The sequence below is a fragment of the Cervus canadensis genome, chromosome 29 (assembly GCF_019320065.1).
Source record: "Cervus canadensis isolate Bull #8, Minnesota chromosome 29, ASM1932006v1, whole genome shotgun sequence".
Taxonomy (NCBI): domain Eukaryota; kingdom Metazoa; phylum Chordata; class Mammalia; order Artiodactyla; family Cervidae; genus Cervus; species Cervus canadensis.
The window spans coordinates 39,585,260-39,606,094 of NC_057414.1; the positions used below are offsets into that span (position 1 = coordinate 39,585,260).

Here is a 20,835-nt window from a genome sequence, read left to right on the forward strand (position 1 = left end):
AGAAAACAGAAATATCCAGAAGGGAATCCCTCTTCCATTCTTCAGATCTGTGAATGGGCCTGTCTCTCTTCATCCTCGTCAAGGTCAGCCCCCTCCGCCTGGGCTCTGCTCCATCCCCTCTTCCTCCAGGACTTCACTGCTTCTGCTCCCTGTCTTCTGTCTCTCCTTGTTTGTGACTACAGCAAGCTTCATAAGCACGCTTATAAAACATGCAAGCAAAAAAAAAAAAAAAAACATGAAAGCATGCTTTAGTGTTTCCCATCATTGAAAACCCTTGGCTCCAGATGTTCTACTCCCCTCATACCCACACTTCTTAAGCATTTTCTTTCATACTGCCTCCATGTCTCACCAGTAATTCCTCTTCAACCCCCTCCAGCTATTCACTGAACCGCTCTGATCAGACACCAACGATCTCCATATTGCTAAGTCCAAGGTAACTTTTTCCCTTTTTCAGCCTCAGCACAGTTAGCCAGTTTCAACAGCCTTCTCCACAAACCACTCGTTTCTCAGCTTCTGTGACTCCTACTCTCCCAGTTATCCCCACTTCCTTGGTTATTTCCTCTGTATCCTTTCTCCAGCTCCTCTACTTCTTCTCAGCTACTAAATATTGGAGCACCTCAGAATTAAGACTGGGCCTTCTTCCCTATAAACTAGGTAACCTTATCCATTTTCATGACTTTTAATATTATTTGTGCGCTGGTGGTTTGCATATGTGCATCTCCAGCTCAGACTTGTCCCGTGTGCTCCATACTGGTAGATCTGACCACCTTCTCTGTGTACATCTCTAGACATCCATCCAGAACTGCGATGCTCTCTACTCTGCTTTTTCTCATCTCAGTAAAGGACACTGCATCCATCCATTTGCTCAGGCCCCAGAACGACGTCTCGTCCATATTTATTTCCCTCTGTCACCTCCCACATAGTTCATCATCAAGTTCTGACTGTCCTGCCTGCAAAATACAGTCTGTGTGTCTACTCCGCTCCATCCTGACCTAATCTAAACACCCATCATCTCTGACTTGAACCCCTGTGTTAGCCTCCTAGGGAGTCTCTCTGCCTGTACTCTTGCCCCATCCCAGTCCATTTTCATCACAAGCCCACTGTAGCTTTGACAGTGGTTATCATTGTAGGTTTGACTATTTCTTGTCACAGTTTTCATGAGAAAGGGAGGCTTTTTCTAATTTGCACCAAGGTAGATTTGCATTTAGGCTAGCATATTTATGTCTTTTCCCTTCTCTGATGCATCAAGGTCTTTTTCTGTCTAGGCCCCAGCCTTATCCTCTATGCTTTTCTTTCTTTCAAATATTTCAGACTTAAAAAATTCAAACAAAAAAACTGCCATATAACCTTTGCGCCTAGGGAGTCTCTCTGCCTGTACTCTTGCCCCATGCTAGTCCATTTCCTTCTCGCTTCAGCTTCAGTCTTTCCAATGAATATTTAGGATTGATTTCCTTTAGGATGGACTGGTTTGAACTCCTTGCAGTCCAAGGGACTCTCAAGAGTCTTCTCCAACACCACAGTTCCAAAGCATCAATTCTTCAGTGTTCAGCCTTCTTTATGGTCCAGTTTTCAGATCCATACATGACTACTGGAAAAACGATAGCTTTGACTAGACGGACCTTTGTCAGCAATATGTCTCTGCTTTTTAATACACTATCTAGGTTTGTCATAGCTTTTCTTCCAAGGAGCAAGTGTCTTTTAATTTCATGGCTGCAGTCACCATCTGCAGTGATTTTGAAGCCCAAGAAAATAGTCTGTCACTGTTTCCATTGTTTCTCCATCTATTTGCCATGAAGTGATGAGACCGGATGCCGTGATCTTAGTTTTTTTAACATTGAGTTTTCAGCCCACTTTTTCACTCTCCTCTTTAACCTTCATCAAGAGGCTCTTGAGTTCCTCTTCGCTTTCTGCCATAAGGGTGGTGGTATCTGCATATCTGAGGTTATTGACATTTCTCATTGCAATCTTGATTCCAGCTTGTGCTTCATCCAGCCCAGCGTTTTGCGTGAGATACTCTGCCTATAAGTTAAATAAGCAAGGTGACAGTATACAGCCTTGATGTACTCCTTTCTCAATTTGGAACCAGTCCATTGTTCCCTGTCTGGTTCTAACTGTTGCTTCTTGACCTGCATACAGGTTTCTCAGGAGGCAGGTAGGGGGTCTGGTATTCCCATCTCTTTAAGAATTTTCCACAGTTTGTGGTGATCCACACAGTTAAAGACTTTAGCACAGTCAGTGAAGCAGAAATAGATGCTTTTCTGGAATTCTCTTGATTTTCCTATGATCCGATGGATGTTGGCAATTTGATCTCTGGTTCCTCTGCCTTTTCTAAATCCAGCTTGAACATCTGGAAGTTCTCGGTTCACGTACTGTTGAAGCCTAGCTTGGGGAATTTTGAGCATTACTTTGCTAGCATGTGAGATGAGTGCACTTGTGCAGTAGTTTGAACATTCTTTGGGATTGGAATGAAAACTGACCTTTTCCAGCCCTGTGTCCATTGCTGAGTTTTCCAAATTTGCTGGCATACTGAGTGCAGCATTTCAACAGCATCCATCTTTGAAAGGATTTGAAATAGCTCAGCTGGAATTCCATCACCTCCACTAGCTTTGTTCATAGTGAGGCTTCCTAAGGCCCACATGTCAAGTTACCTTTGGTTTTATAGTCTGTTGACCCAACTGTTGATAATTTATAAACCTGGTTTGCTTAATTTAGTCAACAGTTTTCAAGCTTTTCCCACAGTTGCTTTACTGAAGCATTCAAAGTAAATGACACTTTATTCCATTGTACTTGAATAGCCATGACTAAAAACTAAGTTTCTGTAAACCTATCCAGAAACCAGTAAAACCTCTGGCAGTGTGAATCATCCCTGATGTAATTTGGTTCTCCTTGACTTTTATTCACTGTCTTACGGAGGGGTGCACCTGTAACTGCATGCTAGTGTAAGGCTTGTCGGGTGTGCAGAGCACAGAGCGAACCGTCCTGGCCTCGTGACGCGTGCGAGGCCGTCTAACGTAAGCTCCTTTTCTGTTGGCAGTGCACGACTTGGTTTTCTGGCGTGATGTGAAGAAGACTGGCTTTGTCTTTGGCACCACGCTGATCACGCTGCTGTCCCTGGCAGCTTTCAGCGTCATCAGTGTGGTTTCTTACCTCATCCTGGCTCTCCTGTCGGTCACCATCAGCTTCAGGGTCTACAAGTCTGTCATCCAAGCTGTACAGAAATCAGAAGAAGGCCATCCGTTCAAGTGAGTTCAAGTGTCATAAGTGATGCTGTGCAACTTGGGGAAGGGTTTGCAGAGGCTGCTCAGATCCAGATCAAACCTGACGAGAAGTCAGGAATCACAGGGCCCGATGCAGCTGATCAGGGGCATGGAGCATCAGCTGGAGACTGCTTTATGAAGTGACCACGTTAGGAGCCAGGAACTTTTTGACAAACTATAGAGGCTCCCCTAAAAGGACTGTCTGCATTCCTGGGCAGGGTCATCCTGCAGAGAAAGCAGAGCACCTGGACAGCACTCAGTTAAATGGGGTCCCAGGTACATGTTTAAGTCCCACATAGTTAATACTTAAAACAGCCTTGGAATATTGTTGTTGAGGATGCATTCTTGGCAATTTCAGAACTCGGTGTGTATAGTCTTGGTTTTATTACTGATTTCCTTCCTATCTCTCCTTTAGTTACCTTAATAGCAGCGGCAAGTCGTGATCAAGTCAGTAGGTCATGCATTTGTAGAATCCAGTTGCTACTTTTTCCAACTGTGCTATGACTTTAACAAATGTTTTCCTCACTCCTTTCCTCTTAAAAGTCTTGGCCCATAAAAATTTAAACATCAACAAATGGCAGTATTTTATTATTTCCAAATGGCACATTTTTAAAACCCCTTCTCATGGAAAAAGAAATATTTCTGTGATCTCTCAGAACTATGACAGAATAGGTGTTTGACTGCAGCTTTGGTCCCTGTGTTTTCTCCTGGTGAAAATAGAAGGAATAATTGAAGCTATATGTGGCATTTAAAAAGTTACTTGCAAATTGGTTTTAACAGATCAATAGTTGTTGATTGATTGAGTGGATAAATTTTACTGTTTTGCCACAAGCTGCAATGTAGAAGTTTTTTGTTTTTTGTTTTTTTTTTTCCTCCGTTAGCATGACGCTGTTATAGATTATAAAAGGTGTTTTGCTGGGTTGTATTAATTACAGCATCTAGTTTTTATAACTTTTGTGTTTGATAGTAAATATTTCCTTAATAAACAGGAAAGAAAAACATGTCTGTTATTCTTCTGATTTTTCCCGCAAGACTATAGGCTGTTTGAGGCAGAGGCAGTTTTATTTTTCTGATATCCCTACGCCTAGCAGAGGGTCTGGTACTCATGGGCACTCAGTAAGTGCTGAGTGAATGAACAGGTTATGAGCAGGTGGTTACATCTCAGTTCTATAATGCATCTTGGGAACATAACCCAGGTCTTTGTGTTTTTTTAAGAAATATTTTATAATGCCTCCTTTATCATTTTGAAATGAAATTCATAGATAATATTACCAGTAAATAATTTTTTGATCATAATTATAAGGAGTGATAAAATAGAAAATCATTGACAGTAAAACAATAAGCAGTTCAGTCAATATTTTAATTTCTTAGAAATAACTACACAAAAAAAAACTAAAGATACTTTAGATCAGATACTTGCATGTACATTTATAATCTCCCTTACAGATGTGATTTTCCAAAATGGCAAAAAAAAATCTTAAGGTTTCGGCATAAACAAAATACAGTTTTAGACAATTCGGGATATGTTAAAATTGTGGGGAAAATACTTTGTTTTTATATGTTCTGGGCTCTTGATAACTATAGATAGGTTCACCTTCATGACTATCCTATGAGACAGTAGAAGCTCTGCAGGACATCGGGCAGTTGTTTATTGTACATGACTGTCCCACGCTGCGGACATAGGGCAGCTTTGCCTCCACCTGCCAAATGACAGTCATGTCCCCCCCACCCCATGTTAGCAAAAACTGCCTCTGCAGATTTCACACACCCTTCAGGGGATTTGACCCTCTGAAGAACTTCTGTGCTAACAGAAAGAGATCGTCTCCTGCCATGTCAAATGTGTGACTGTTGTTTCTTCTTCTGGAAGAGCCTACCTGGATGTCGACATCACTCTGTCCTCAGAAGCTTTCCATAATTACGTGAACGCTGCCATGGTGCACATCAACAGGGCCCTGAAACTCATCATTCGTCTCTTTCTGGTGGAAGATCTAGTTGACTCCTTGAAGGTTAGTTGCCTCTACAGCTTTTGGTGGTAAGGCTGAGGAAAACCAGGGACTGAGTTATAATTCAGAGGAAGGCAGTAAATAAGGTTTTATCAGACAAAAGCAAAATGTATGCTTATCTCAATCAATCTATAAAAATGGAAGTAGGGGTTAGTAAAGAAGGTACTTTCTGCACCAGGAGAACTAACATCAGAATAAGGATAACGTATGTAATTGATAGAAATGCAGTTACCATCTGTTTGGGTGCCTGAGAGAGCCACTGAATTCTCTTATGCACCCTCAAATGTATAATAGAAATGAGATAACCTTCATCTTGAAATTATTAGCGGCATACATCACTAAATTTATGAGGACTTAGCCAAAAAAGAATAACATCAAAAACCTGAATTTTGTAAGATCCCCTGGAGGAGGGCATGGCAACCCACTCCAGCATTCTTGCCTGGAGAGAGGAGCCTGGTGGGCTACAGTCCACGGGGTCGCAAAGAGTCAGACACAACTGAGTGACTAAGCACAGCCCAACCTGAATTTTGCATTATGATTATTCCTGCTTAACCCTCTGATGTTGGCCTTCACAGCTTGCTGTCTTCATGTGGCTGATGACCTATGTTGGTGCCGTTTTCAATGGGATCACCCTTCTGATTCTTGGTAAGGTGGCAAGGAAAATGTCTTCAGGCTCTATGAAGTAATTGGTGAGAATAAGAGCAGAGAGAGCTCAGCACGGCTCCAGTCCTTTCACACTGGCGCAGCCTTCAACATCCATAAAGACCTTGACTGGATATTGGAGGAACCTGTGTTTGTGGGCACAGGTTTATTAAACGGTCCCACCTATAAAGAAACATCCAGACAACCAGAAATAATAAAGGAGAGTTGTCTAGATTTAGTTTAAACATGAGGATCTTCATAACTTGGAAATTATTTGTGGTACAAAAGGGAAGCCTGTATACCTGCCTGTATCTAACTGTCCTTAATTGAGAGCTCTGGCCAGGATTTCTCATATTGATGAAGTTCTGTGTTTCCCTGTATTTCATGAGGAAAAATATCCCTGTTATTGCGACTTTGTGGCTGTCTCACATTTACACTTGCCGTGTCTCATGATTCTGTCTTACAGCTGAACTGCTCGTTTTCAGTGTTCCAATTGTCTATGAGAAGTACAAGGTAAGCATTTATCTGTGTTGAATCATAAATGCCAGTTAATGTATGACTAATTTTAGTTCTTTTTTTATTTGTTTGTTTATTTGGCTACATCAGATCTTTACTTGCAGCATGTGGGATCTAGTTCCCTGAACACGAATTGAACCAGGGCCCCCCTGCAGTGGGAGCACAGAGTCTTAGCCACTTGACCACCAGGGAAGTCCCTAGTTCATTTTTTAGGCATTGAAAGTTGACAGCAATCTTTTTCTAGTCATTTTTACAGTCTAATTTTGTAAGTCAAGTGCCTATGAGAAACTGGTAACTGAATCCATCAGTGTGAACAGATGTCTGCATTGTAGAGTGGCTTATATTGAGTGTACTGGATGCTATGAAGTTATTTTTGATAGATTGTCATCCATCATCTGACTTGATTCATGGCTTTTTGGTATTAAATGAATTAGTCTCACCAGAAGTCAGAACATATTTGTGTTTACTGAATATAGATGAGACACACAGTTTCTGGTATTGAGAAAATGATGGTTAACCGAGACTAAAGAATCGTACCTTCAGGAAAATTGTTAATCTGTGTGTTGCCACAACTGAATGACTTTTCTTCTTTAAAGACCCAGATTGATCACTATGTTGGCATCGCCCGCAATCAGACCAAGTCGATTGTTGAAAAGTGAGTATGCTTAGGTTCCTCATTTCATCATGACATGAGCTTTTTTTCCCCCAACTATTTTTAGTCTCCTATGTAAAATGGTAATGCCAAAGAAAGTAATTTTTATCCTGGGGAAAAGGAAAGGCTTGGTTAATGGTTTCATTTTACTAGAAATTATTTCATCTGTTCCTTTGTAAAGCATTCTTTGTATCTTAAACTGAAAAGGATCAACAGAGTTAGGACCACTCTGCCTTTTTGAACTGGTTTTTAAATGTTTGTGGTTGTCTACTCGCCATTTAGTTTCACAAATATCAATATTAAGCCGAACCCTTCCTTCCCTTTTCAGAAATAAAAGTTATAGTAAATAAATATACTAAAGCTCAAAACTACCTCTTTTCTAAGACTACAAATCCTTCTGTTTTAATCAGTTTCATATTTAAATCAAATAATAAAATATTGGTAGAATTTTTATGACTCCCTATATCAAGGAACTTTCTAAGTTAATATTTTTCCATATTTTCTTCAGATACTCTTTTAAGAAACAAAGCATCACAGCAGTTAAATTCTCTTTGTGCCTGCCCCCCACCTTTCACACCCCAGATTTCAGTGCTTTTTCTAGCTTTGATATGAGGAAACCTTGTCTATATTCAGACAGCCCAGACTTAATGCCTGGATCTTTACCTGATTTTTCGCTTTCTTAGGTAGATATTGGAGCTAAAGCCCAGCAAGGGCAGTTCACACAGATTTGTATATGGTTGTTGCTTATTCCTACAGAGCACAGGCAGCAGGCAGTGTGCTTGCATATACCTCATTCTCCGGCATCCCCAGTGGAGGGAGCCAGGAGGTTTGGGCAGCAAAAGAGGAGGGAGGGGGTGGATCTTGGGGGTACTCTTCAGCTCATCCCAGGCCAACCTCAGCCCCTGCCTCTTTTCATCTAGAGGAAGCCCAGTGAAAATGGGAGTGTTGTTCACATGACACTAGTAAGTCCAAGAGTTGTCTTCTAGGATCAGTGTTAAAACAAAAATCTGGAACTAATGTCTATATCTTCACTCTTTTTTTCTTTCCTTTTCCCAATAGGATCCAAGCAAAACTCCCTGGAATCGCAAAAAAAAAGGCAGAATAAGTACATGGAAACCAGAAACGCAACAGTTACTAAAACCCCATTTAATAGTTATAACGTTGTCACTTGTGCTATGAAGGACCACGCTCAGTGTCAGCTTGAGCCTGCATTCCAAGCTTTTTAATTTGGTGTTTTCTCCCCTCCTTTCCCTCTACCCTCAGTATCAAGCACAAGAATTGTTGGACTTAAAAAAGAACGGTATCTTAGAAATATCTGGATTAGTATTCTGGACTTAAAAAAGAACTGGTATCTTAGAAAACCCAAAAGAATAAAGAAAGAACCAAATTAATAGGATAAATCAGTACCTTCATGACAGTGGAGCTTTTTTACCTGTAACTTGAAAGGAGGGGAAATTGGAGGTAAAGGAGAAAATGAAAAATAGAAACCCATGTCTTGGGTTCTTTTATCCAAATTTCAAGGACTAGTCAGTCTTCTGTAGCTTCCCATCATAGTTTTGCCCTTATTTTTAAGTTAAGAAATAATGATTAACTTATGAAGAAATTATCTGGGGACAAGAATGGGATTCCTTCCCTTTTTTTGTTTTCTTTTTTGTTGTTGTTTCGTTTTGTTTTGCAGTCCTCTGACCCCATCTTCGTGCCCCACAACGTGAGCAGCTACTCCTAATCTTCTTCTTCATTTAATGATATAACTTTCAACTCTGTGAATAACTTATAGTTGATAGTGATGATTCCTGATTCCCAGAGTACCATCTGATAACCAAGAATGGAGATGGAAGGTCGGATGGAGGAGGAGCACACAGGAGCACTGCTGTGACTCCTGCGCCTCCTTAGGAAGGAAAGGCTCCACATGTGGGACGGTGGTGTCTGTGTCATTTCTTCTGGACACCAGTTCTGAGCTGTAGTTTGAGCGCTTATTCCTGAATGTGCTTTCCTCCCTCTTTCCTACCCTCAAGTTTAATAAATATGGTTGTACTTTTCTTATTATAAAATAAATGTCTGTAACTGCTGTACACTGCTGTAACCTTGTTAGAGAAAAAAAAATTTAATCTGCATGTGGGCCTCTCCATTATTGAGTTACTGTAATCCTGTCTCAGTCCGTGGTGGGGAAACATTCTCAAGAGGTGAACTACAGAAACACAAAGCCCTTTTTCTCTTTTCCCGACACACTCCATCTTTAACCTGTGCTCTTCATTTTACCCTGAGGACCAAAGCTGAGCCGGCTTGAGAGGAGACTATCTGTGGTTAAGACACCACAGATGAGTGTAGGGAGGTGCATTTTGTGGTTCAGGTGGAGTTTTAATGTAGAGGCTAGCTTATTGGGCGTGTGTTGTTTGAGGGTTCCTTCCATTTTCAGGCACTAAAGATGTCTTAGCACCTGTACCATGGCGTAGGGTCCTCTTTTTGAGAGTGTTTTCCAAGGAGCTTTAGGTAAGGGTGACCAGGCAGGGCCAGATTGTGTTGGCGGGCTCCATGCACAATTAAAAGACAACAGAACAGTTCACGTTGATACCAGATGGAGGGCATTGGAGAATCTTTGATTCCCACTTGAGACTTACGTCTTCCTCCCCTTCCAACATGAAAATTCAGTAAACTTGAAAGAACATCCATCTGTGAATTCCTTCAGGTTGTAACTCACAGTTGTGATAATCCAGACGGAATATGCACTGATGACTTTAAAGTAAGGGCTATAATCTTTGATGGCCCCAAAGCAGTGCAGCTCTGTAGAAGGTAGTGGAAGGACCTTTTCTTTCTACTTTGTTGAGGAAATTACTTAGGAATTTAGATGGGTAAAAGGTACCTTGCCTTACTCCACTCTTCTTTTCTTAGCCCCCTTTCCTTTTGAAATGTTTTAACTCACTTCATGTCATGGTGGGAAATGCACTCTCCATCTCCGTTTCTTGCCCTCCCAAGAAGTCAGTGCACTGACTGTCTTTTTGGGCTTCCCCTCCAAAGGACCTTTCCCTGCGCTTGAAGCCTCCACACCTAGCTTTTGTTTCGTCACTGCGGTGTTCAGATTGATTGGACAGATCTTTGTGCCACACAGGAATTTTGTTTTGTTTTTTTAAGAAAAATCTATAGGTGAAAAATTACTAATGAAACTGTGTGCGTGTAATGTGCGTGCAACATAAAAGTACAGTAGCACCTAAGGAGCTTGAATCTTGGTTCCTGTAAAACTGCAAATTGATGTGGTATTAATAAAAAAGAAAAAAAAAAGAACAGTGACTGTGGTGTCATTCTGCTAACTTTATTCTTTATACACAGTTTGGGTAAAGTAAGAACCAAACGAGGCTTCCACTGGCCCCCATCCCCACTCCACTTTCGAGGCTTTAAAAAGTGACTAATAGTTGATACTAGTAATGATTTCCAAGATTGCAGAATTTCCATAGTAGAGCAAAGCTGTGCATTTAGTTTCTGAAAGAAAATAAGAGACCCTCTAAGAGGTGACTGTAGGAGAAAGATGATGAGTGGAAGGGGCCAGGGGGGTCTGTAGTCCCAGTTCACAGCAACCTAGGAGGATTCCCCCACCTGCAACATGAAGCAGCCTGTAACTCCCACACAGTCACAATGTACTTACAGTAAGACTCAGTCACCATGGAAAATGGAAACTTTTCCATCAGGTCTTTGCTGAAAGAACTTATCTTGGATTTGCTCTTTCCCAAAACTAAGGTTGCCATGACCCTTAAGCTGATTTTTTTTTTAATTTATTCAACATACCTCTTAGAAAACTTAGGCTGAAATTTTTAAAAAGTAACTGATGCAAACAACTTCACAAATACGCATACAAATGTTCAAATAATGTCACTAACATGGTATATAAATATGTATTCAGAGTAACATTTACATATTGGCCATAATAGCAAGCATACCATTAACAAAAAAGATTCATGAAGAAACTTCACCTGTTCATATCAGACTCCCAAGGCAAGGAGGAGGCACCTAGAGATGAGAACCACCTAAGCTCCTGACTGTTGATTCAAGAGGCTATAATAGCTGCAAAGTAGCAATAACCACAATGCCACTGTAGTTCACTGGTGCTCAGAACTTTAGCGTGCCTTATGATCATTGGAGGGCTTATCAAAACAGATTGCTAGGCTCCATGCCAGTTTCTGATCCATAAGGTGCCACCCAAGAATTTGCATTTCTACTAACTTCCTAATTTCTGTTGGCCACACTTTTGAGAACCAGTGGAGTGTTTGGGGCTGCTTCTCAATGAAGACATCCACTCTTGCCCTCCTAAGGCCTCTCCCTGCCTATTGAGAGCAAAGACCATTCTCACCCTGCTCTCTGCCCTGGCTTACCTGAACTTCGGCAGAGGGTGTGGATGACTGTGATAGTTGCCCCAGTCTGCCTACTGTTTTTGAACAGGCAGAGTAGCAAAAGTGGCAGAGCACTCCTGGATCTGAAAACAACATGCATGAAGGAAAATAAAAGAATGGCAGTACCCAACCTGGGGCCATCCATAATCCCTGCTCTCTTTTAATACTGTCTCAAAAAACCTGGAGGTTCAAACACTCTAGGAATTCACTTTTCAGATGAGTGACAGCCCACGCAGTATTCCCTGAACCCCTGGTGGCATCAACACAATGCCAGAGCCTTTGCCCAGCAGGGAGGCCTTGGGCCAGGCGGCAGTCAGCTCTACTTCTGGAGTTCTGGTCCAGAAAGCTGCTGCTGGCACCCTCCAGCTAAAGCCAGTGGTGGCAAGACTGCCCTGTTGAATACTTGTTCCAGGAAAGTGTGCTGCTCTCTGCCACCCCCAGGAGCCCACAGCTGCACTGGGAGGGACTGCAGAGCCCAGCACACGCCATCCTTCGGCAGGCCTAACGGTAAAAGAAATTTTAACTTACCAGAGATGGGGAGGCCATATGGTGTAGTGCAAAGAACACTGAACTGGGAGTTGAGGTTTTTATTTCTAGTCCTAGAATTGCTCCTACCTGGTGTGTGATAATTTCAGTTCCTGGACTCCATCTTACATATCTGTGAAAGGGGTGGGGGCAGGTACTGGTTGATCTCCAAGGTCTTTCCAGCTCAAACAATCTTGAGTTATATAAAAAATGCTATAAAATCCGTGGTATAAAATTCAATTCCCAATCAGAAGAAGTCGAGGGGAGTGGGCCTTGAGGCACTTGAACCTTGGGCTCTGGCCTGGGAGCACTGAGATGAGGAAGGCTTTCCTCTCTGCTCTCTGCTTTCCCACCCACAGAGGCAGCTGCCAAGGCCGGTACCCCTCCAGACCCAGCCCTGAAGACCCCACCCGCTGATCTCCCCACTCAGCCTTTAAGACCAAAGGAACCGGCCTGGCTATGTGGAGAGCGCCAGTGGGTTACTAGAGACTCCTCGGAGGAGCCTGGTGAGGCACACATTAGTCTATGATGTTTGGGGTCCCCCCGCCCGCGCCTCCTCGCTCCTCCTACCTTTAGGTCCTTCCTCCACCACCTCACAGCTTATCTCTGATACACGCATAATAAATAAGACATTTGCACATAAGGGTGACGGACAGCTCTCTTCCCGCCCCTCCCCCTCTCATATAAAAGCATTAAATACAGTTTCAAAATAAAATACAAAGAGCAAAAAGGGCCTGATCCCGGGCCACCTGTTCTCCACAGGAGAATGAATGTACACATCCCTCTCGGACCTGCCTGGGAGATCGCGGGACCCGTTCCCGGCCCCTCGCGGCCTGGCTCTGCCGCGGAGAGGAGAGAAAGGAAGGCCGAGGCCCGGCCCCAGGCCCAGAGGGCTGCGAATGGGTGGCACGTCCACGCCGTACAAAAGGGGGGGCAGGGAGGGGACGGGAACAGAACGCCAACTGCCGGGACCTCCAGTGTCCCGGACTCGGACTGAGGGCGCTTGAAGGAGGCGCACCTGACTGAGCTTAGGGGTACAGGCAGACCTTCGGAGCAGGCGAGCAAAGGAAGAAAGTGCTAATCCCTTTACAAGATCTCGGCGCCGGCGGGCGTGGCAGGGGCCGGGCAGGAGGGCGCGGCAGTCCCCGCAGAGCCCGCCCCGCGGGCGGGGCTCGGGCCCGGCCCCGCCCTTCCTCCCGGCCTCCCGCCCGCGGTCGCCAGCGCCTTCCCAGCCCGCGGGCCGGCGGGCTCCCAGGCCCCACTGCCCCTCCTCGCGAGGAAGGCCCTCGTCTGCAGTCCAGGCCACGGAGCGGCCGCGATGGCCAGTAGCGAACGGCTGGGGGGCAGCTGGCCCCGGTCCCCGTGAGCCGTGCCTGCCGGCGTGCCTCTGTGAAACCTCGGCGCCCCCCACTCGCCCAGCCAAGAAAAAGGGACCTGCGCGTCCCTTCTGCACGCCCTCCGCTCCACCTACTTGGGACCCTAATACTGATGGCGCCCCGCCCGCCCAAGGCTGGCCTGGCGGGGTGCGACCGCGGGCCGAAAGCTCTCCGTGCACCGACCGAGTCTTCTCAGGAACTTGGGGCCTGGAGCGGCGAAGGCCCGGGCTCCGGGTCCGAGGAGAAGAGGGCGCTTCCCGCGGCGCCCGCACTAGCTTGAACCCGCCACGCCACCCCAGTCCCGAGAGTCTCCGCCCTGCCCGGCCAGCGGGGGTGGGCAGCGACCGGGGCCGCGGGGAGCCGGGGGAGTCGGCCCGGCACCGCCGCCCTCCCCCTCGAGTGATCTAGGCCCGACACACGGCGCCCGCCTTGAGGTCCGCGCCGCCGTCGCGCGGCGCCGCCGGGGCGGGCGGCCCGAAGCCCTCGTGGCCGTAGCAGCGCAGCGCCGCCTCCTCGTAGGCCTCCAGGATGGTCTGGCGCTCCTCGGGCGTGAAGTCCATGGAGAAGGGGTGCACCTGCAGGATGTGCCGCTTGATGGTGCTGACCTTGAGCGTGGCCAGCGCGCCCCCGCACACCATGCAGACCAAGCCGCGCCGGCTGCCGTCGTAGTCCATCAGGTACTCGCCCCGCCAGCGCGGCTGGTAGTTCCGCCGCTGCTCTCGGCTGCGGGGCGGGGGAGGTGGGGGCGGCGGCGGCGGCGGCGGCGGCGGAGGGAAGGCGAGCGCCCCGGGATCCGGGCCGTCCTCGTCGTCCTCCTCTTCCTCCGCCTGCCGTTCCGACGGTTCCCCAGGGGAGAGCGGGACGTCGCCTAGGACGGAACAAAGGACCGCTCTGGAGCGTCCCGGCCTCGTGACCCCCCCACCCGTGCCCTCCGGTGGTCCCACCCTCCCGTCTCCCCTTCGACCTTCCACTCTCCCCACCCGCCTTCTACCCCTAGCCCCTCTCCCTCTCCACCTGCTCTGACCCAGCTCACCCCACCACTCCTCCTCCTCCTCTGGCTGCTCCTCCTCTGCCCCTCCCCCCTCCTCGGAGGCTGCGGCTGTGCTGGGGGCGGCGGGGTCCCCGGGCGATTCGGGGCAGGGCAGCCCCAGGGCCAGCAGGTGGGCGGCCTTCTCGCTCCACTCCTGGGCGATGAGGGCCCCGACTGGCCCGCCGAGGCGCGCGGAGCCCGGGTGGCGCCGGCGGATGTGCCGCTTGATGGTGCTCATCTTGAGCGAGGCCAGCGCGCCCCCGCATGCCAGGCACACCAGGCCGCGCCGGCCGCCGTCCAGCTCCAGGAGGTACTCCAACCGCCAGCGCTCCGGGCAGTGGCGGCGGGGGTCGCGGCCCCGCGCAGACCGGCCGGGGACCCCCACCCTCTCGCCCTCCTCCGGCTCCTCCTCCCCTGCCGGCCCGGGCACCCTCTCAGGGACCCAGCCAGCCTCTTCCTTTCCGTCTGGGGGGCTGAGGTCCTGAGAGGATGGGGCTCCAGCATCAGGGGCCGGGTCCCGGCTCTTGCTGGTCAGGTCCTGGGGGACGAGGTCATCGTCTGTTGGGGAAGGGGTGAGGGAGAGGGGCTCAGCTTGCTGGCTGGGTTGCCCTTACCCACGAAGAGAGGGTCCCTTGCTTCTCATCCCAGCCCTAAGCTAGAAGCCCCACCAGAATCTGTGTGTGCGTGTCTATGGGGGCTGGGGCGGGGGAGGTACGTGTGTGTCTATGTGGGTGGGGGGATGAGTCCCCCCCCCCAACCAGAACCTCTGTGTTGTGTGTCTGGGGGGGAGAGGGAGGTGTGGATGTCTATGTGGGGTGAGGAGCGTGTGTATGTGGGGGGGAGGGGTGTGTTGGGGGAGGTGTATGGGGGTGTCTATGTGGGGGGAAGGGTGTGTGTATCTATGTGGAGGGGGGAGAGATGAGTCCCTCCCAGTTTTGGCCACAGACCTCACTTTGCAGCCCTTATATAAAGGGGTTCTGGCCGTGGGGTGGGCCTCGCACCTGGTGGAGACTGGGTGAGCTCAGACAGCGCCTCCGGCTGGCCACCCCAGGCCTGCAGCAGGGCGCTACGCTGGGGGGCCCTACGCTGGGGGCCGCGGAGCCCCAGGCAGCTAGGGTGCACCTCCAGCACGTGGGCACGGATGTCGTCCAGCTGCAAGCTGGGCAGTGCCCGGCCACAGGCCATGCACACCAGCCGGTTCCCCCGCGGGTCATAGTCCATGAGACACTCTGCCCGGAACCAGTTCTGCAGGGACTCCTTCAGCCTCCGCTCCAGCCGCCGGGCACCCAGCCCCCTGCTGCCCCCAGCCCTCCGGGAGGCTGAGAGGCACCGACGCGGAGCCCCGGGTGCCCCTGGGCCCCCTCGCCTCCGGCGCCGGCCGCCCCCACCAGCTGGGGCTTTGCCTGAAAGGGTTGGAGGGAGGGAAGGAACTGAGATGCTGGCCCTCCGGGAGAGCCCCCCCCACCACAGCCAGGCCCTCCAGCCACAAGCCTCTCCCTCACTCTGACTCTGAGCCCTCTGCCTAACCTTTGCCCTTCCCTTCCTCTCCCCTCACGTCTTAATTCCTTCATCTCCTAATCTGCCTGCACACAAAGCCTCAGCCCAACCCGACTCCCCCGCAGGTCCAGATTCTAGCCCCTTCCCTAGACTTCACTGTCAGACCTTTCCAGTACCCTCTGCTCCCAGGCCTCTCTCCAGCCTCCACTCCCTGGATCTTTCTAAAACTACAGAATGTCAAAACTGACTGCAATGCTGGAGATCTTGTCCCACGGTCCGTCACCCACTACTGTCCAATAAGCAGAGCTCACCCCAAAAAGGAGCAGTAGCTTGCTCCAGGAAACCAGCTAGTTGGCTAGGAAGCCCGGGCTGGCCCCACCTGGCCCCATCCACCACCCAGGCCCCAGCTTCCCCAAGTCGGACATTACCTGGGCCCTTGGGCAGGCTAGTCTGGAGGCCAGCCCCTTCCTCCTCCTCTTCCTCGTCCTCCTCCTCCTCCTCCTCAGGCCCCTGGGCCCCCAGCCCCTCGGCCTCTCCGCAGGCCCCCAGCCCCAAATGGGCATCCCAGCTGTTGCTGATGACTTCCTTCTCCCGGGGACTCCAGTGCAGGGAGTAAGGGTGCTTTTGGCGGATGTGTCGCTTAATGGTGCTGAGCTTGAGAGTGGCCAGGGAGCTGCCGCACACCATGCAGACCATGCCGTGCCGAGCCGGGTTGAAGTCCATCAGGTACTCCAGCCGCCAGTGGTCATGGTAGTAACGACGATGGTCACGGCCAGGAATGCGGCTTTTGCCAGGCCTCGAGGCCCGGGCCTCACAGTGGTCTGAGTATTTCCTGCCTGAAGATGCTGGTCCCCTGGCCCTGGAGGAGGGCAGGGGGGCACTCCCCCAGGACCCTAAGGCACCCCCTTCCAGCTGAAGATCTTGCCCTGAAGGGGGGAGGAGGGGGGAAAGGGAGACAGTTTCTCAATCTCTTAAGATTTCCAGGGAAAGAACCTAGGGCTTCCATTTTGCAAGAGAACGGAGGTGGGAGAGAGGTCTGTTCAGGGGCAGGAAAGGGACTGCAAGAACAATCAAAGGGAGGTGGCAGAGCAGGGAGTCAAAACATTGGTCCTTTACACAGAATGAGACCCCTTTAAGAGAGGATCAGGAACAAAAGAATGCAGGGCACAGCTCTAATTTTTTTCAAAAAATGAAGGTGAAGGCCAAGGAGGCAGCAGGCTCTGCAAGGCACCCCTTCTGGATGAGTACTGTCGGGGGAAAGCCAGGGGAGCGGCCTGCTGGGCGGTTACAGCCAGAGCAGGGCGGGCAGCGGGGCCAGAGAACAAAGGGGGCATCTGTCTGCACACAGGACCCACCGCCCGAGGCCCCAGCCCGGAGGGCCCCACCCAAAGATGATCTTTTTCCCTTTCTGCAATAGTGCCTCAAATACACCTTCCTAAGAAGCCCATTTTAAGGGGCACTAAACATTGTCAGGTCCCAAAATTAAGGGACCCCATGACAAAGCTGTCAGCACCTCCAGAGAAAGGAGTTTTAAGGACTAGAGTCTGGGAGAGCTGATGACTGGAAGGGGCCGGCAGGAGGGCCACCAGAGTGGCTACTGAAGATACTGCAGCAGGGAGTGGCCACCACCCACCGGAATCCATTAAGTCTTTCTGGGGATTTATTTTTTGCTCTGGCTGGGAGCTGGCCACTGCCCAGCAATCAGTGGGCAGGCAGTAGAGAGGCCACCAACCCAGTAATGTCCCCTTTTGCCAAACGGAGACCCTGAGCAGTCCCCCCCACTTTCCCTACAGTTTGGACCATATTTCATTTAGAAAAAGGTCTCCTGGCCAAATAGGCTGAATAGACAGATGTGGTCATCCTCCCAGGAGAGAATCTCACTGTATGGAAAACAAAAGGCAGGATCAGGGGGGGCTCCTGTCACCCTGTTTTTGTTTTGTTTTGGTTTAAGTACATCGAAGAAAAAGAAAGCGCTAGTTTCAGTGTCAGAAACGTGGGTCTGACTCCGGACTTCACTGGTAACTTGCTCTGTGACCTTTGGTAGGTGATGTCCGCTCTCTGGGCCTGAATGTCTTTGTCTGCAAAGGCACTGGATAGCTAGCTGGTCTCTCAGCATCCTTGCAGCGCCGGATGTTAGTCTAAGGTGGACTGGCCCTTTAAGAGCCGAAAAAAGGGGAGGAGCTGGAATTCTTTAAAAACAAAAGGGGATGGGGAATTTCTGGCCGGGGAGCTCCGGGATTAGGGGTGAAGCTCCAGAGCCTGGACGCAAGCTTCAGGGATCTTAAGCCGTTGACCCCGGATAGAGAAACAGCCCCCTTTGAGAGCAAACGGGGAGGACTGGCTGGTCCCGCTAGAGCTGACAAATTGTGGCAAAATTTCTGAAAAGAAGGGAGGGGTAACGCGCGGACAGAAGGGGAGTGTATGCCATTGTGGGCGAGACCATCTCTTTAAAAACTGCCCGCCCGTGGGGAAGGTACTGGGTAGGTCCCCAAGAGGCGCAAGCCATGCTCTCTTCCAGGGAGAACATAGGGGAAAAAGAAAAAGGGTGCCCTTCTCTAGGCGAGGCCCCAGAGGAGAATACAGCGGAGTCCCCAGCTCAGTTCCTCTGGAGGGAAGCCCCGAAAAGGGACCAAGGTCTGGGCAGACTTTTTAAGAGACAGCTGGTTAAGGGAGACCATCTGGGAGTCAAAGAGAAAGGGACGGGGGACGCAAGTCCCAACAGCCTAGAGCGCGCGCCCCGCGGCGTCAGGCCAGGTCCTTCGGGGCCACTCCAGCTCGGCCTCTGAGGCGGGGGCCGCGGGGCCCTTTAAGGGGGAGAGGATCCGCCCGAGCCCCGCGGGCCAACCCCGGGAGCTGGGCGGGGGGCTCCGCCGCTGGCCCTGCAGCCACGATCCGCGCCCGCCAGGTGGCGCCCCCGCCCGCCCTGCCCGCGTCCCCCGCTTTGTTCGGCGGCGAAGAGGGGCCCGGAGCCCGGAGCCGCAGCCCTCCCCTCCCCCACGCCGGGGCCCCCGCCCGAGCCGCCAGCCCCAGCCAGCTCTTACCGCCGTCGTCCTCCTCGGGTTCCGCGCTGCCGCTCGATCCGGCGGGCGGCAGCCGTCGGCCCCGTGCCGAGGCCGCTGCTGGCCCGGGGCCGCCCCTGCCGCCGCCGCCGCCGCCGCCGCTCCGACTCCGGTGGTCCCCGCCAGGCTCCATGCGCTGCGCTGCGGCGCGGGGCCCCGGGGCGGCAGGGCGCGGGGCCGCGGGGCCGGCGGCGGCCGGCGCGCGGCGCTCGGTGCGCGGGGCCCCGGGGCGCGGGGCGCATGCACTGGGCGGCCGGCAGCACGGACGGCTGGCTGCTCGCTCGGCGGCGCGGGCTGGACCGGGGTGGGGATTCCTGTCTGGGGCCCCTGGGGCTCCTTTAAGGGCTCCTGGGTAAATTTAAAGGGGCCGCGCGCTATTTCCTCCTGCCAGCTCGCGGGGGGCTGGGGGGAGCGTCGGGAGGCTAAGAGCCCGACCGAGGCTCTGCAGCTGGCGCCCGCCGCGGACGTTAGGAGCACGGACCTCGCCGTCCTCGCGGGTCCGCGCTGCCGCCTGCGGGGCTCGGGTCCCGGCTCCTGGAGGGTCACCGAGGTGGCCAGGGGCGCAGCGTCCGTTGCGACGCGCTGCCACCCAGGCTCGGCTCGCAGCCACTGCCCCCTCGGGGCATCTCAGCGTCCAGCTTCCCGCACCCGCGCTGGCAAAGGGGGTCGCCCGGTGGGGAGGCCCGGGCCCCTGCCAGGGGCTGCCTCCTCCCGCGCGAGCTCGGCGCGGGCCCCAGAGCGGACACGAATGGCAGGGGCCCCAGATGGCCGCGGCCCCGCGGAGAGGGTGGAGCCGCGGGGGCGGCCGCGCCCCCTCCCGCGGGAGCCGCCGGGGAGCGCTGAGAGCTCAGGCTTCAGCCCTGGAGGGCGGACGGGCCAAGCGCCCTCGGAGCTGGCCGGGGCGGGGACCGCGGCCTCGGAGATCCGGGCCGAAGAGAGGGGGCTCGCAGGAGACCGCGGAGAGCCGGCCGCGCCGAGGCCCGACGCCGCTGGGCGTTGGGGGCCCCAGGATGGAAGCCGGGAAGAGAGGGGTTGCGCCGCGGTCGTCTCTGGCTTTTGCCCTCGCAGGCCTGGGGGTGGCAGACGCGGCCCCGGACACTCTGGCCGGCACGAGGAGGCAAAGAACGCTGACCCCGAGCGAGGTGTCGGGCACCTGGGGACGCGCCCCACCACGGCTGGGAAGCGCTGGAGCTGACCCTGCCTGCGAGCCCCGGGATGCCTCGGAGCCCCCAGGTCCCGGGAAGCGCAGGAAAGGGGCCCGGGAGAAGCAGCCAGGGGCTCGGCAGCCGGGGGTCCTTCCTCGAGGACCGGCTGGAGGAGCAGGTGCTTTCTTTGCCTGTGGTTGGTCGCCCACAACAAAGGCGATTCCTAGAGATCCAAATTACAGGGTGCGGGAGGCCGTGCAGGGTCTTATTATCTCGAGGTGGGTTTTATTCTCTTCTTTGGGGACGTGCCCAGCAATCCGTTAAAGTCACGCTTGACACTCATTCCTTTGCTCACTCCACACCTACTATGTGCCAGCATGCCCCTAGGCGCTGGGCACACAGCAGCGGGCAAGACCCACAAATCTGATACTGACTTAGCACCCACGGCTTATGAAAAGGAAACAGTTCCGCCCCTTGGGGAGCCATGGGAAATTCTAAATTACTTGCAGCACAGGAAGCCCGTCTCCTGAATGTTTGTGAAGAGGGACTGGGAACTAAAATTTCTGTAGTGTCTAAAAGGTGGCAGTCACCACTGGAGATGTCCCATCTTTTCCTCAGTCCCCATGATGACCTGCAAGAGACATCTCCTTGGGTGAAAATGGTCTGCCTGCTACAGGGCTGTTCTGTCCACTGCTGGCCTTCCTATGCTCCCTGACTTACTTGCCGGCAAGGGACCTGATGCTGATGCAGTCAC

The 20,835-nt window shown here is 51.5% G+C and overlaps 3 protein-coding genes across 6 annotated transcripts in view; 2 read left to right on the forward strand and 1 right to left on the reverse strand.

The window, feature by feature from the left end:
• Positions 1-10,355, forward strand: part of RTN3 (reticulon 3) — a 59,594-nt gene extending 49,239 nt beyond the window's left edge. For all 3 annotated transcript variants that reach the window (XM_043452282.1, XM_043452283.1, XM_043452284.1), the window contains 6 exons: positions 3,035-3,242; positions 5,125-5,263; positions 5,836-5,905; positions 6,369-6,415; positions 7,015-7,073; positions 8,130-10,355. In XM_043452282.1, the coding sequence (XP_043308217.1) occupies positions 3,035-3,242; positions 5,125-5,263; positions 5,836-5,905; positions 6,369-6,415; positions 7,015-7,073; positions 8,130-8,175 (569 nt within the window). In that variant the 3' untranslated portion in view covers positions 8,176-10,355. The remainder of the gene's footprint in view (positions 1-3,034; positions 3,243-5,124; positions 5,264-5,835; positions 5,906-6,368; positions 6,416-7,014; positions 7,074-8,129) is intronic.
• Position 10,356: 1 nt separating this feature from the next.
• Positions 10,357-19,542, reverse strand: ZFTA (zinc finger translocation associated). The gene is made up of 5 exons (XM_043452285.1): positions 18,919-19,542; positions 16,306-16,803; positions 15,382-15,783; positions 14,384-14,938; positions 10,357-14,218 (listed from the first exon to the last, which is right to left on the reverse strand). Exons 1-5 carry the CDS (start codon positions 19,067-19,069, stop codon positions 13,755-13,757), a joined length of 2,070 nt encoding a protein of 689 aa, XP_043308220.1. The 5' UTR covers positions 19,070-19,542; the 3' UTR covers positions 10,357-13,754.
• The window catches only part of LOC122431160 (translation initiation factor IF-2-like), a 39,926-nt gene continuing 38,632 nt past the window's right edge, over positions 19,542-20,835 (forward strand). For both annotated transcript variants that reach the window (XM_043452288.1, XM_043452289.1), the window contains exon 1: positions 19,542-20,359. In XM_043452288.1, the coding sequence (XP_043308223.1) occupies positions 19,701-20,359 (659 nt within the window). In that variant the 5' untranslated portion in view covers positions 19,542-19,700. The remainder of the gene's footprint in view (positions 20,360-20,835) is intronic.

Excerpts from the sequence above, each read along its gene's own strand:
- ZFTA (XM_043452285.1), bottom strand. The coding sequence starts at position 19,069 with ATGGAGCCTGGCGGGGACCACCGGAGTCGGAGCGGCGGCGGCGGCGGC. Across the intron at positions 14,939-15,381 it reads GCTCACCCAGTCTCCACCAG|ACGATGACCTCGTCCCCCAG; the intron begins GTGCGAGGCCCA and ends CTTCCCCAACAG. Across the intron at positions 14,219-14,383 it reads GGAGGAGGAGGAGTGGTGGG|GCGACGTCCCGCTCTCCCCT; the intron begins GTGAGCTGGGTC and ends GTTCCGTCCTAG.